The sequence below is a fragment of the Danio aesculapii genome, chromosome 7, assembly GCF_903798145.1.
Source record: "Danio aesculapii chromosome 7, fDanAes4.1, whole genome shotgun sequence".
Classification (NCBI taxonomy): domain Eukaryota; kingdom Metazoa; phylum Chordata; class Actinopteri; order Cypriniformes; family Danionidae; genus Danio; species Danio aesculapii.
In genome coordinates this window covers 72,488,038-72,500,800 of record NC_079441.1, presented here as the reverse complement: position 1 = coordinate 72,500,800, position 12,763 = coordinate 72,488,038, and the positions used below count along the sequence as shown (strand labels likewise).

Below are 12,763 nucleotides of genomic sequence, written 5' to 3'. Positions count from 1 at the left end.
GTGACGCCGTTCCTTTTCGCGCATACCAGCTGACCGCTTAGCTCAATATGGACGGCATTCCGGCTGCAACCAGTTTGTCCCGTTAGCGCGCCATGTCCGTCGGCGGATTTGAGATGCAGAGAGGAGTTGACCACGAAGACGGGGGTTCGAGTCTGGTGAAGAGCAGTTCCAGAAAGCAGGTAAGACCAAAATATAAAACAAACAGGTGAATAGCAGGGTGAGAACGTGGTAAAATCTGAAAACGTGGTAAAAAAAGTAAAAAATCAGACGAGGGCTTTTATTTTTTTTGGATTGCTTTTGAAACCTGTTGGTTGGGTTTAGGGAAGCGGGTGGGCGGGTCAATCGATAAAATTGGTTGGGTTTAGGGAAGGGAGATAGTGGGTCAGCCGATCGTTCGCTCAGTCATTCAGAAAGTCTGTCTAAAAGTGAGTCGACAGCGGCCTCTGGTGGGTTTATGTGAGAACAGCAGGCGCGAATGGCACTCGTGAGGGAAATTTGAGATCTCGAAAAGCGTACACGGCGACCTCTGGCGGATTCGTGAAAACAAAAACTGCAGAAAAACGTGCCGACGGGATGTATTTCACGGTCTCCAGAATTTTCAGAATGAGCCTGGGTTGATTCAGACATCTATAACAGCTACTCTAACTCTACCAGAGCCTCTACTGCAACGTTATTCAAATTCCCCAGACCTAACATGATTACACGTGTGAGGTTAGAGGTTTAGTGTGGAGAATAATGCCTATTGTTCTGCGCTAGATGGACACAGCTCCTGTTTGTTATCTGGCTGTGCTTTAATTTATTTCAGCAACAGAACCTAGAATACACACAGGAGCAATTACAGACAGGCTCTGCTCTGATCCCGCTCTGTCTGACTCTTCTGTGATGAGTGTCAAGATGCAGGAAATACTCAGGAACATGATAGGGAGGGAGCCAGGAAAAAACATAGACCGAAAAGAGAAAGCGCCACAGCCGGCTTTAACAAGCCAAATCTGCATCAGTGTATCACACACACTCATACACACACAGCAGGAGCTAATCCAAAGGTTGCAGGTTCAAACTCCCTGAAGGCTTGATTCATGGACCTGAGGATTGTGAAGGTATCCTACATCTTATCACCTTTCACTTTGCTCCTGAACGGCATGCTTAAACTCAGATTGCTCCAGGAGGGATGATTTCTATCATAATTATAGTATGAGAAACTGCTGGGTGAGAAAGTGTAAAGCAAATAACTAGAAACACTCTGAAACAGAAGTACAAATACGCTTCCAGATAGCTTGATTTCACATTTGCAAAGGATATGAGTGCACAATTTATAACAGTGTATAACTCACAGAATAATCCCACACAAGACACTTCTAAAATTAGCTTCAAAACGCAATGCAACATTAAAAAAAAGGTAGATTTGTAGAAAATCTGATCTGTGTTTGTGTACATATACATTAAAAGTTAAACGATTGAGTAAGTCTTTGAACGAAGTCTTTTCAGTTCAACACGTAAAACTGCAAATGTTTATTGTTTATTTGATAAAGTTTCATATGTGTATCTTCAAATGAACAGAAATTAGTAATGTCGTTTACTTTCTTTTTTCCTGTTAAGAATTTAACCAACACAGGCTCATTGTGAAAACGTAGCCCTGCGGACGTTTCTGGAGACAGCTAATTACGTAGGCGGAGGTACGTATGGCTGCATTTCATTTATTTAAACGAACGCAAAGGGACAGTGTGACGCTGTTCCTATTCGCGCTTACCAGCTGACCGGTTATCTCTGTATGGACGGCATTCCGGCTGCAACCAGTTTGTCCCGTTAGCGCGCCACGTCAGCTGGCGGATTTGAGATGCAGAGAGGAGTTGACCACGAAGACGGGGGGCGTTTGAGTCCGGTGAAGAGCGGTTCCAGAAAGCAGGTAAGACAAAAACAGAATCCAAAATATAAAACAAACAGGTGAATAGCAGGGTGAGAACGTGGTAAAATCTGAAAACGTGGTAAAAAAAACGTAAAAAAGTCAGACGAGGGCTTTTATTTTTTTGGATTGCTTTTGAAACGTGTTGGTTGGGTTTAGGGAAGCGGGTGCTCGGGTCAATCGATAAAATTGGTTGGGTTTATGGAAGGGGGAGGGTGGGTCAGCCGATCGTTCACTCAGTCAGTCAGAAAGTCTGTCAAAAAGTGAGTCGACAGCGGCCTCTGGTGGGTTTACGTGAGAACAGCAGGTGCGAATGGCACTCACGAAATCTGAGATCTCGAAAAGCGTACACAGCGACCTCTGGCGGATTCACGAAAACAAAAACTGCAAAAAAACGTACCGCCGGGATGTATTTCGCGATCTCCAGAAACGTCTGTGGGGGTACGTTTCAGGATGAGCCTGGGTTGAATTTAACTGAGCCTTTAATTGTCATTAATAAAGCATAAACAGTCCTCACTTTAGATTAGGTCACAAAACTGAATGAGTTAATAAAGCATTTATTACCCTACTAATTAACCATTACTATCTGCCTGAATAATAAGAATTATAAATGTTCATTTGAATAGTTTATTAATTATTTACTAACTCATTCTGAATGATCTTAAAAACCTCCAACTATGCTTAAACAAATGCTTTGTAAATAATGCAATACTGAATTTAGTAATGAAAAATAAATCATTAACAAAGTATGAAAATACAGTCATTAAGTACATTATAAATATGGTCAAGTCAATAATAGAGCATTTGATGCTGCAGTTATAAACTGCTTACTGTTTACTAATGTAGAGTTAATACTTAACAGATAATGAATTCACTATTTGCTAATGCTTAATAAATGGTTCATAATGTGTAGTTATTATAAAGTGTAGAGTTATTTTTATTAAATGGTAGATTTGTTGCTTAAGCTTTTTGAAGTTATGTTTTAAAACAATGCATTAAATTATATCCAAAATAATGAACAAATAAACTAAATATCTTGTTATTATTGGTCCCGTGAAGTGCTTTGAAACGTGCATTTTCATTCGATGTTTGACGTAATCTCAACCGAAACATAAGGAGAGGGCGGGACACAGAGTAGCTCCTCCCCCTTATACAAAAAACAGCCAATAGCTTATCGATGTTTTATAGTTTTTGAATTTCATTCATGGCCGGGCAATATGTCTATTTCTTTAAGTATAAAACAGAAACTAGAATTAGGTAATGAGTGTAATACAGTGACCGCCATCACTGGAAAACGTTATATGTTATAATACGCTTTAATAATTTAAAAAAGTGACTTTGAATTGTACAAATATTTCACAAAATTGTTGTTTATATCATATTTTCATCAAATAAATTTGCAGACTTCTTTCAAAACACTGAAAGCATCTTAATTATTCCACTCTCGTGTATGTTTCTGTGCTGATTGTGTTCGTGTCTGACCTCTGGCTCATGATCTTGTAGGCGTCCGGTAAGTAACAGCGCGTGTTCTCCATCTGCGCGGGATCAGCGTCATTGATTGATTAATTGATTAATTGATTGATTGATTGATTGATAATTTATAATGTACTTAATGACTGTATTTTCATACTTTGTTAATGATTATTTTTTCATTACTAAATTTAGTGTTGCATCATTTACAAACCATTTGTATTTGAGTAGTTGGTGGTTTTTAAGATCATTCAGAATGAGTTAGTAAATGATTAATAAACTATTGAAATTAAAGTTTATATATCTTATTATGAATAAACTAAATATCTTGTTATTATTGGTCCCGTGAAGTGCTTTGAAACATGCATTTTCATTCGATGTTTGACGTAATCTCAACCGAAACATAAAGAGAGGGCGGGACACAGAGTAGCTCCTCCCCTTTATACAAAAAACAGCCAATAGCTTATCGATGTTTTATAGTTTTTGAATTTCATTCATGGCCGGGCAAAATATCTATTTATTTAAGTATAAAACAGAAACTAGAATTAGGTAATGAGTGTAATACAGTGACTGTCATCACTGGAAAACATTATATGTTATAATACTCTTTAATAATTAAAAAAAGTGACTTTGAATTGTACAAATATTTCACAAAATTGTTGTTTATATCATATTTTCATCAAATAAATTTGCAGACTTCTTTCAAAACACTGAAAGCATCTTAATTACTCCACTCTCGTGTATGTTTCTGTGCTGATTGTGTTCGTGTCTGACCTCTGGCTCATGATCTTGTAGGCGTCCGGTAAGTAACAGCGCGTGTTCTCCATCTGCGCGGGATCGGCGTCGCAGATTTTGTCATCAGTTCGTCCATAATTTGCACTCTCGATCATGATGACGTCCGTCCCGGGACAGCGCAGCTCGATTGGGTAACTCTCACAGGACAGCTCCCGCCGGACCACCGCCATGGGCACCGGTGCACGACTGAAAGCTGCGAAAACAGAAGAGAAACGCTCAGTAAAATAAACACCGCATGCTTATTTCAACACTAGCACATGCTCTTTAACCTCAGAGGTGAAATTATGATCAGTGAGAAGAAATGAAGCTAGAAATCATTGCTGCATATGAACAGTCACACAATATAGTCCACAGTATAAATTAAATCATCTACATTATGTTGGAGCTTATAATACTAGATGCCAATTATAACAATATGAGTAGTATCTACAAATGTACACTGTTGTCTCCTGTTTAAATTGCATAGCTTAAATCCAGCTGTGTATAAATTAGGGGTGTTAACCTACAGTGGTCTCAGGGTTCGGTTTGGTTATGAATATCATGACATAGATTTAGTTTAATTTGATATCTTGGTGCATCACAATGCACTGACGATGCTTTCCATACACACTTTTTAAAATTATTTTACTTCATAACACTAGAATATAATATTCCAACACAATCTCACGGCAATTCGTAACTTGATGAATTCGTACGATCTAATTCGTACAATTTAGTACGATTTGCTCATCCCCCAATGATGGTTGGGTTTAGGGGTGGGGTTATGTGCCACGCCTCCTTTTTAAAATCGTACAATTTCGTATGAATTAGCCACTAAACTGACAAAACGTAAAATGCTTACGTTTTCTCGTGAGATCAGGCTGAATATTCTCTTTTATTACAAGTCGTCAGATATATGAACTATACCCAGGGCCGGTGCATCCATAGAGGCATCCGCGACACCTCTCTCACCACCCGCGTCCTCAGATATATCCGCAACATGCACCCCCGGTTTCCTCCCACATTCCAAAAACATGCACTACAAGTGAATTGATCAATATAAATTTAGCACTACGGTCAAACTCTCCTCCAGCAGCATATCTCTTCATAGCAATCATTTTATTCATCAGCTCTTATCAAAGTAGGGAGTTGTCGAGATCTACCTGAGCTCACAGCTGCCCTCTCGCCCTGCAAACGGGAGGGAGCCCAGGGCTCAAGGACTTTTTGAGCTCAGTGCTCTCTACCGGGACAGCATGCCAAACTTGCTTATAATCAATCATCAGCTAAGTGTGAACTCTTGAAAGTACATTAAAAGGGCAGATTTTGAAAAAAAACGTACTCAGTTACAGTAATTAGCCGCGTTTCCACTATCGCGCCTAAAGCGAGCGAGCCAGGGCGAGCCAAGGCCAGTCGCGTTTCCACTATCACTTCCGGGGCGTAATCGGGCCAAAGCGGGGCTTCCTTGGGGCCAGCAACCGGCCTTTTTCGGCCCGCCGAATACCTTGGGCCAAGGAGGGCCAACTGGGGCTTCGGGGCGGGGTTACGTACAAAGGCGGAGTTTTCCTGTCAGGTAAAGAGGAGACAAGATGCTTTCTTCCCTTACATTTGTTTTGCTATCGCGCTTGATCAAATCACTCGCCTTGCAGCCAAAATCTGTGTTTGAAGTAAATGCCGCCAAATTCGAATGTCCTTATCCAGGGATCGCTGTCTGGCCTTACACCAACAGACCACAAACAGTAAAAAAGCAATCGCTTCGGTGTTCTCCATCTTCCAGCTCTCGTAGTGATGCCAGGTTGTGTTTGTGGTTATAATTTGAGTTTTTTGTTCCCGCTGAAGTGGGCGGGTTGTGTGACGGGTTGTGTGACGTTTGATTCGGGGGACGTTCTGGGGGCGGTGTTTGCGTGACGCGCTGCGAGCTACTAGCCCGACAGTGGAAACGCGACATGATTTCGGCCTCATTTCTCAACCTCCCGGGCTATTGGCCCGGCCTGGCCCGATTAAAGCCCTGGCTCGCACTGGCCCGATAGTGGAAATGTGGCTATTGTCAGCAATACAGCCGGAAATATAGTCAGGTGTGTTCGCAATTCTTCTACACTACTAACTATTACCAATTTTGAATGCCTTGTTACTTTTTCACACACTGTGTATAGTGTGGTTTGCCATGCTTGAGCGATCCATCAAATGCCTTTAGACTTTGAATCCTAATGTCGCTGTCTCTGCCAGGAGGATTTTTTCTCCCTGTGACAGTCGTCCAGAGCAAATCCACACAGAAATACTTCACTGACCACAGAAGAAAAAATGAAAAATCACAGTTTACTGTCGCTGACATAAACCCCAGGGCTGAGCTGAAGACAAGCTGAGCTTTAGCCCGTCAGCCGGGACTAAAGACTGTGATCTGGAAAGATTTAGCACAGAGAAATGATCTTGGATCCTGTTGTTTGTGTGCGTTCTGCCACCTCGTCCAGAATTATCTGAAGAGACTCAAAGATGGACTGTCGGATTTAGACACAAGATACATTGGAATTCCTCTTTTTAATTTAAATTCAGTTTATTATAGTTTAAATGCAACACAGACTCGTTGGAAATACGTGCTTCAGCCTATTTATTGTGAATCTGGAAAAGCATTCTTTAAAGTGCAAGATATTCTATTGTGTATGAAGCCACAACCTATCTATTGCCGTATAAACATATACAGATAAAAGCAATGTAAAATAAAGGTAAAATTATGTATTCGCAGTGCACTTTTGACTTAAAGTCTGCTTCTGAAAACACTTGGTTGGGTTTTAGGGAAGTCAATGGTTTGCTAGCTGATCTGAGCAATATGTGCTGCCTTCTAGTTGACGTGTATCTGAAACGTACAACAAAACGTACCCTGAGTAACGTATTTCCAATTTAAAAATGGAGATGGCACCATCTACTTGATTTGTCATCTGAAACGTACAACAAAACTTATTCTAAGTAACATATTTGCTATTTGCACAAATGCAAACAGCGCCATCTGGTGGATTTGTCATCTGAAACGCACAACTGAACATACACTAAGATATTTCGGATTTGCAAAAATTTAGACAGCGCCACCTACTGGATTTTTCATCTGAAATGAACAACAAAATCTATCATGAGTAACATATTTGCAATTCACACAACTGCAAACAGCGCCATCTAGTGGATTTGTCATCTGAAACACACAACTAAACATACACTAAGATATTTCAGATTCACAAAAATGTACACAGCGCCACCTAGTGGATTTGTCATCTGAAATGTACAACAAAACATAACATAAGTATCATCTGCGATTCGCAAAAATACAAACAGTGCCATCTAGTGGATTTGTCATCTGAATTGCACAACAAAACTTATTTCAAGTAACATATTTCGATTCACAAAAGTGTACACAGCGCCATCTAGTGGATTTGCCATCTGAAATGTACAACAAAACATACCATAAGTAACATTTGCGATTCGGAAAAATGCAAACAGTGCCATCTAGTGGATCTGTCTTCTGAAATGTATAACAAAACTTATTTTAAGTAACATTTGCGATTCGCAAACATACAAACAGTGCCATCTAGTGGATTTGATATCTGAAACGCACAACAAAAATTACTTTAAGTAACATATTTCAGATTCACAAAAATGTACACAGCGCCATCTAGTGGATTTTTCATCTGAAACGCACAACAACACTTATTTTAAGTAACATTTGCGATTCGCAAACATACAAACAGTGCCATCTAGTGGATTTGTCATCTGAAACGCACAACAAAACGTATCATAAGTAACATTTGCGATTCGCAAACATACAAACAGTGCCATCTAGTGGATTTGTCATCTGAAACGCACAACAAAACTTATTTTAAGTAACATGTTTCGATTCACAAAAGTGTACACAGCGCCATCTAGTGGATTTGTCATCTGAAATGTGCAACGACATGTAATCAGAGCAACGTATTTTACATTTCAGAAAAATCTAAGCTGAGGAAAGACGTATATAAACACAACAAAACATTTTTCACATATTTCACAATCACAAAAATGTAGACAGTGCCATCTAGTGGATTTGTCATCTGAATTGCACAACAAAACTTATTCTAAGTAGCATGTTTCCGATTCACAAAACTGTACACAGTGCCATCTCATGCATTTGTCTTCTGAAACGCAAAACGTACGCTAAGATATTTCAGATTTGCAAATATGTAGACAGCACTCTCCAGTGGATTTGTCATCTGAAACGCACAACAAAACATACCCTAAGATATATTTTAGATTTGCAAAAATGTAGACAGCGCCATCTAGTGGATTTGTCATCTTAAACGCACAACAAAACTTATTCTAAGAAACATATTTCAGATTCACAAAAGTGTACACAGCGCCATCTAGTGGATTTGTCATCTGAAACGTATAACAAAACCTACCATACTTGCAATTCGCAAAAATGCAAACAGTGCCATCTAGTGGATTTGACATCTGAAATGTGCAACAACATGTACTCAGAGCAACGTATTTTACATTTCACAAAAATCTAAGCTGAGGAAAGACGTATATAAACACAACAAAACAGTGAAATATTTCACATTGGCAAAAATGTGGACAGAGCCATCTAGTGGATTTGTCATCTGAAACGTACAACAAAACGTATCATGACTGATGTTTGTGATTTGCAAAAATGTAGACAGCGCCATCTAGTGGATTTCTCATCTGAAATGTGCAATGACATGTACTCAGAGCAGCGTATTTCACATTTCACAATAATCTAAGCTGAGGAAAGTATTTCCAATGAACCTGGACTGGTTTGTGCATGCATGAACGCCTCATGAACTGTAGACGTTGAGGCATTTGACATTTGCGCAAGCACTTTCAATTAATTATAGGCGAAAGTCAATTCAATGCGTGAATCATCAGTATGTGAGCTTTTATTTACACTCTTTAATCTCACTTGACAAAAACAGAAGTTCTCCATAAAACAAAAGGAAAAGTTTGCATCGTGCTCATTTCATGTCAATGTTTGCATCTGTGATTGAATCCTCAGATTCCGGCAGGTGGGAAAACATTAGCCTTTCTGAATGAGACTTTACAATCTGTCCGATAAATCACAGGCTCTCAGTAAATGTATCTCTCGCAAAATGATGTGCAAATCAGTTGTTTACAGGGAGAACGTGTGATTTATATCCGAGATTTTCCTGTTCAGTCTCCATCTAAAAAGCTTTTGTATAAATCGCACCTTCCGCATTACGAAATAGATGTTAATCCATAGGTTTCAATCATCTGAAGTGTTTTGATCCTGACCATCGTTCATTATCGCCACAGCATGTACTGAATATTTATTACATTCCGACTATCACACTCTTCATATTATTCTGTAGGCAAATAAATCAAGCCACAAGCATTAAGAGTAAAGAATGAAAGGAAGTTCTGGCTAAATTATTAACACTCAGTAGACGACGGGTGATATTTTGTGACAGAAAAGTTTCAAACGTTGTTAGCTTCACTATTTTGTATTTATTTTTATTTAATTTTTTTTTTTTTTTATTAGAATACATAAAAGATACACAATTTGAGATAATGCAAATATATGGAGCGAGATTAGACTCAATAATAATTCACGCAAAAGACACGATGTACACATGCGTAGCCAAATTCACGTACGTAAAATATTTATTTATACTTACAAAAACAATTCACATGCACAAAATAAAAATACATTTTCATAAAATACGTTTCACAAATGCAAAACACCATTTGCAAATATATAAGAGTGTACAAAAAGTTTTGAATGTTTAAAATTCACGAGTTCATCCTGAATGAGAATGTGCAAATCCTCTCTCACGTACGACGCACCCTGAATACGAGTGTGTGCATTTTTGAGACTTTCCTGTCAGCACACACCTCCCACGTGAGTCACTCGTGCCCTGTAGCCAATAAGATGCGAGCTTACTGTTCAACCAATTACTACTCCCTGAGAACGCGGGAATGACCGAAGCGCTTCACTGTGCGCACCATTTGCGCAGTCTGACTTAATTAACGGAGATGATCCTCTAAGAAGAATAGACTTAACACAAGCACTTTTCTATTGAGTTACTGAAAATACACTCAGATTCTACTATAAAAAGCGTATACACAAACTAGTGGGAAACAGTATTGACTTACAGGAGTATCCGCCATGTTGGTTAGAGGAACAGACTGCGCGAAAGGAGCCCAGAGTGGTTGACATCGAGTACAGCTCTCATCCCTGCTGAAAAATCCAGCTTAAACCAGCCTAGGCTGGTTAGCTGGTTTTAGCTGGTTGACCAGCCTGGTTTTAGAGGGGTTTTGGCCACTTCCAGGCTGGTTTCCAGCCATTTCCAGCCTGGTCTTAGCTGGTCAGGCTGGAAAATGACCAGCTAAAACCAGCTTGACCAGCTTAGCCAGGCTGGGAGCCCAGCCAAAATCAGCTATGTCCAGCTTAAACCAGGTTGGTCAAGCTGGTTTTAGTTGGATTTAGCTGGTCATTTTCCAGCCTAACCAGCTAAGACCAGGCTGGAAATGGCTGGAAACCAGCCTGGAAATGGCCAAACCTCTCTAAAACCAGGCTGGTCGACCAGCTAAAACCAGCCAACCAGCCTAGGCTGGTTTGAGCTGGATTTTTCAGTAGGGATCTGATTGGCTGAGAGGTACGAGTTGCCTGTTTCTGGCAGGAAAGTCTCAAAATGCACACACTGGTATTCAGGGTGAGTCGTACGTGAGAGAGGATTTGCACATTCTCATTCAGGATGAACTCGTGAACATTCAAAACTTTTTGTACACTCTTATATATTTGCAAATGGTGTTTTGCATTTGTGAAACGTATTTGATGAAAATGTATTTTTATTTTGTGCACGTGAATTGTTTTTGTAAGTATAAATAAATATTTTACGTACGTGAATTTGGCTACGCATGTGTACATCGTGTCTTTTGCGTGAATTATTATTGAGTCTAATCTCTCTCCATACAAATACAAAGAAAATGAAACGATAACAAAAATACAAAAAAAAACTAAAAACAAAAAATGTCACAGAAACACTCCGTGATCCACTCAAAACGCTATTGAAACCCATTTTCGGAGCGCAAATTACCTATTGTAAACACTGTAAATGGAAGTTCTAAACATTCTACCTGTGTCACGAGCAATGAAGAGGTGAACTCAAATGCAGATAATGTCTTTATTTAAGGAGCGAGTCTCAGGGAAAGTAACAAAACCAAAGTAACCCAGTAGGGTGAACGCTGAGGGTGCGTCAAGGACAAAACCCAGAACAACGGTACGCTCGCTCACTGGCAGTCCTGGACACAAACACAAGGTGAGTAACGCAATGCTTCGCACAGACACACGAATGACAACATACTGACCAACATGAAGGGAAGTGACGTGCTATAGGGGAAAAGGGGAATAACAGGCAGGTGGAAAGAATTAGCAGAAATGACCGGTGCTCCTGTGACTGCAAATAAAAACAGGTAAAAAGAGGTCATCTGTAATGCAAGGTAGGAGAAGAGAGCAAGAGCGCGAGGTACGGTGACAACCTGAAGACGCTGCTTATTATGGCGTCCTCCATGCAGCAGCCAAGAAAAGAGTCTATAAAATGAAGTATTTTAACTAATAGTAGACCAACACATAAGCCTGATGTATTATTGTTTATCTTACCATACGTTTGAGAATAACAACAACAGCCGACTCATATTTATTTGACAGAATCGTGAGAAAATCCTGATCTTGATTTTAAGATGGTGATTCTCATTTTAGCCAGCATCATGCAGCCCTAGTAGACGTGGCGGGAATGAATTTCGGTGTGACGCCCCGCCATGGATGAATGAATGTAGTGGAAACCATGGACTAATGTGAAGGGATTATAATGTGAACCCATGAAAGAAGTGTGGAAATAAGCAAGAGCGCTGATGTGAAAGCGGATGTAAGGTCTGCAGGGCGGCGTCAGAAGCGGATCCGGCGCTCACTGTCCACCGCGCCTCATTGGCTTTGATTTTAATTGGCTTCCAGCTTCCGCACGACACCTCCTGTGTGAATTCTGTGTTTAAGTGCAGTGAGACTGTTCACACACTCACGTGAACAAACACTCGCCTACTGAGAGCAGATCATTAACTATGAGACACCACACAGCAGAGCTCAAACACACACACTAACACACATACACTTCTGCTATCCTGTTTACTGTCACTTCATAACACATACACACATACATGCTGTACTCACAAGCACGCACACAGACGGGCACACACACACACACACACACACACACACAACACAACACAACACAACACACACACTTTTGCTATCCTGTTTACTGTCACTTCATAACACATACACACATACATGCTGTACTCACAAGCACGCACACAGACGGGCACACACACACACACACACACACACAACACAACACAACACAACACAACACAACACACACACTTCTGCTATCCTGTTTACTGTCACTTCATGACACATACACACACACATGCTGTACTCACAAACACGCACACAGACGGACACACACACACACACACACAACACAACACAACACAACACACACACAACACACACACACTTCTGCCGTCCTGTTTACTGTCACTTCAAAATACACACACGCACACTCA

At 40.2% G+C, this 12,763-nt stretch overlaps 1 protein-coding gene and 1 long non-coding RNA gene across 2 annotated transcripts in view; both read right to left on the bottom strand.

Annotated features, from left to right (window-relative positions):
• LOC130232525 (adhesion G protein-coupled receptor L3-like) overlaps nt 1-3,447 on the bottom strand; it is a 242,469-nt gene extending 239,022 nt beyond the window's left edge. The window contains 1 exon segment of the mRNA XM_056462477.1: nt 3,383-3,447. Within this exon segment, the coding sequence (XP_056318452.1) occupies nt 3,383-3,435 (53 nt within the window). The 5' untranslated portion in view covers nt 3,436-3,447.
• Nucleotides 3,448-4,150: 703 nt separating this feature from the next.
• Nucleotides 4,151-12,763, bottom strand: part of LOC130232527 (uncharacterized) — a 199,733-nt gene continuing 191,120 nt past the window's right edge. The window contains exon 3 of the long non-coding RNA XR_008838120.1: nt 4,151-4,358. This is a non-coding gene — a long non-coding RNA (uncharacterized LOC130232527). The remainder of the gene's footprint in view (nt 4,359-12,763) is intronic.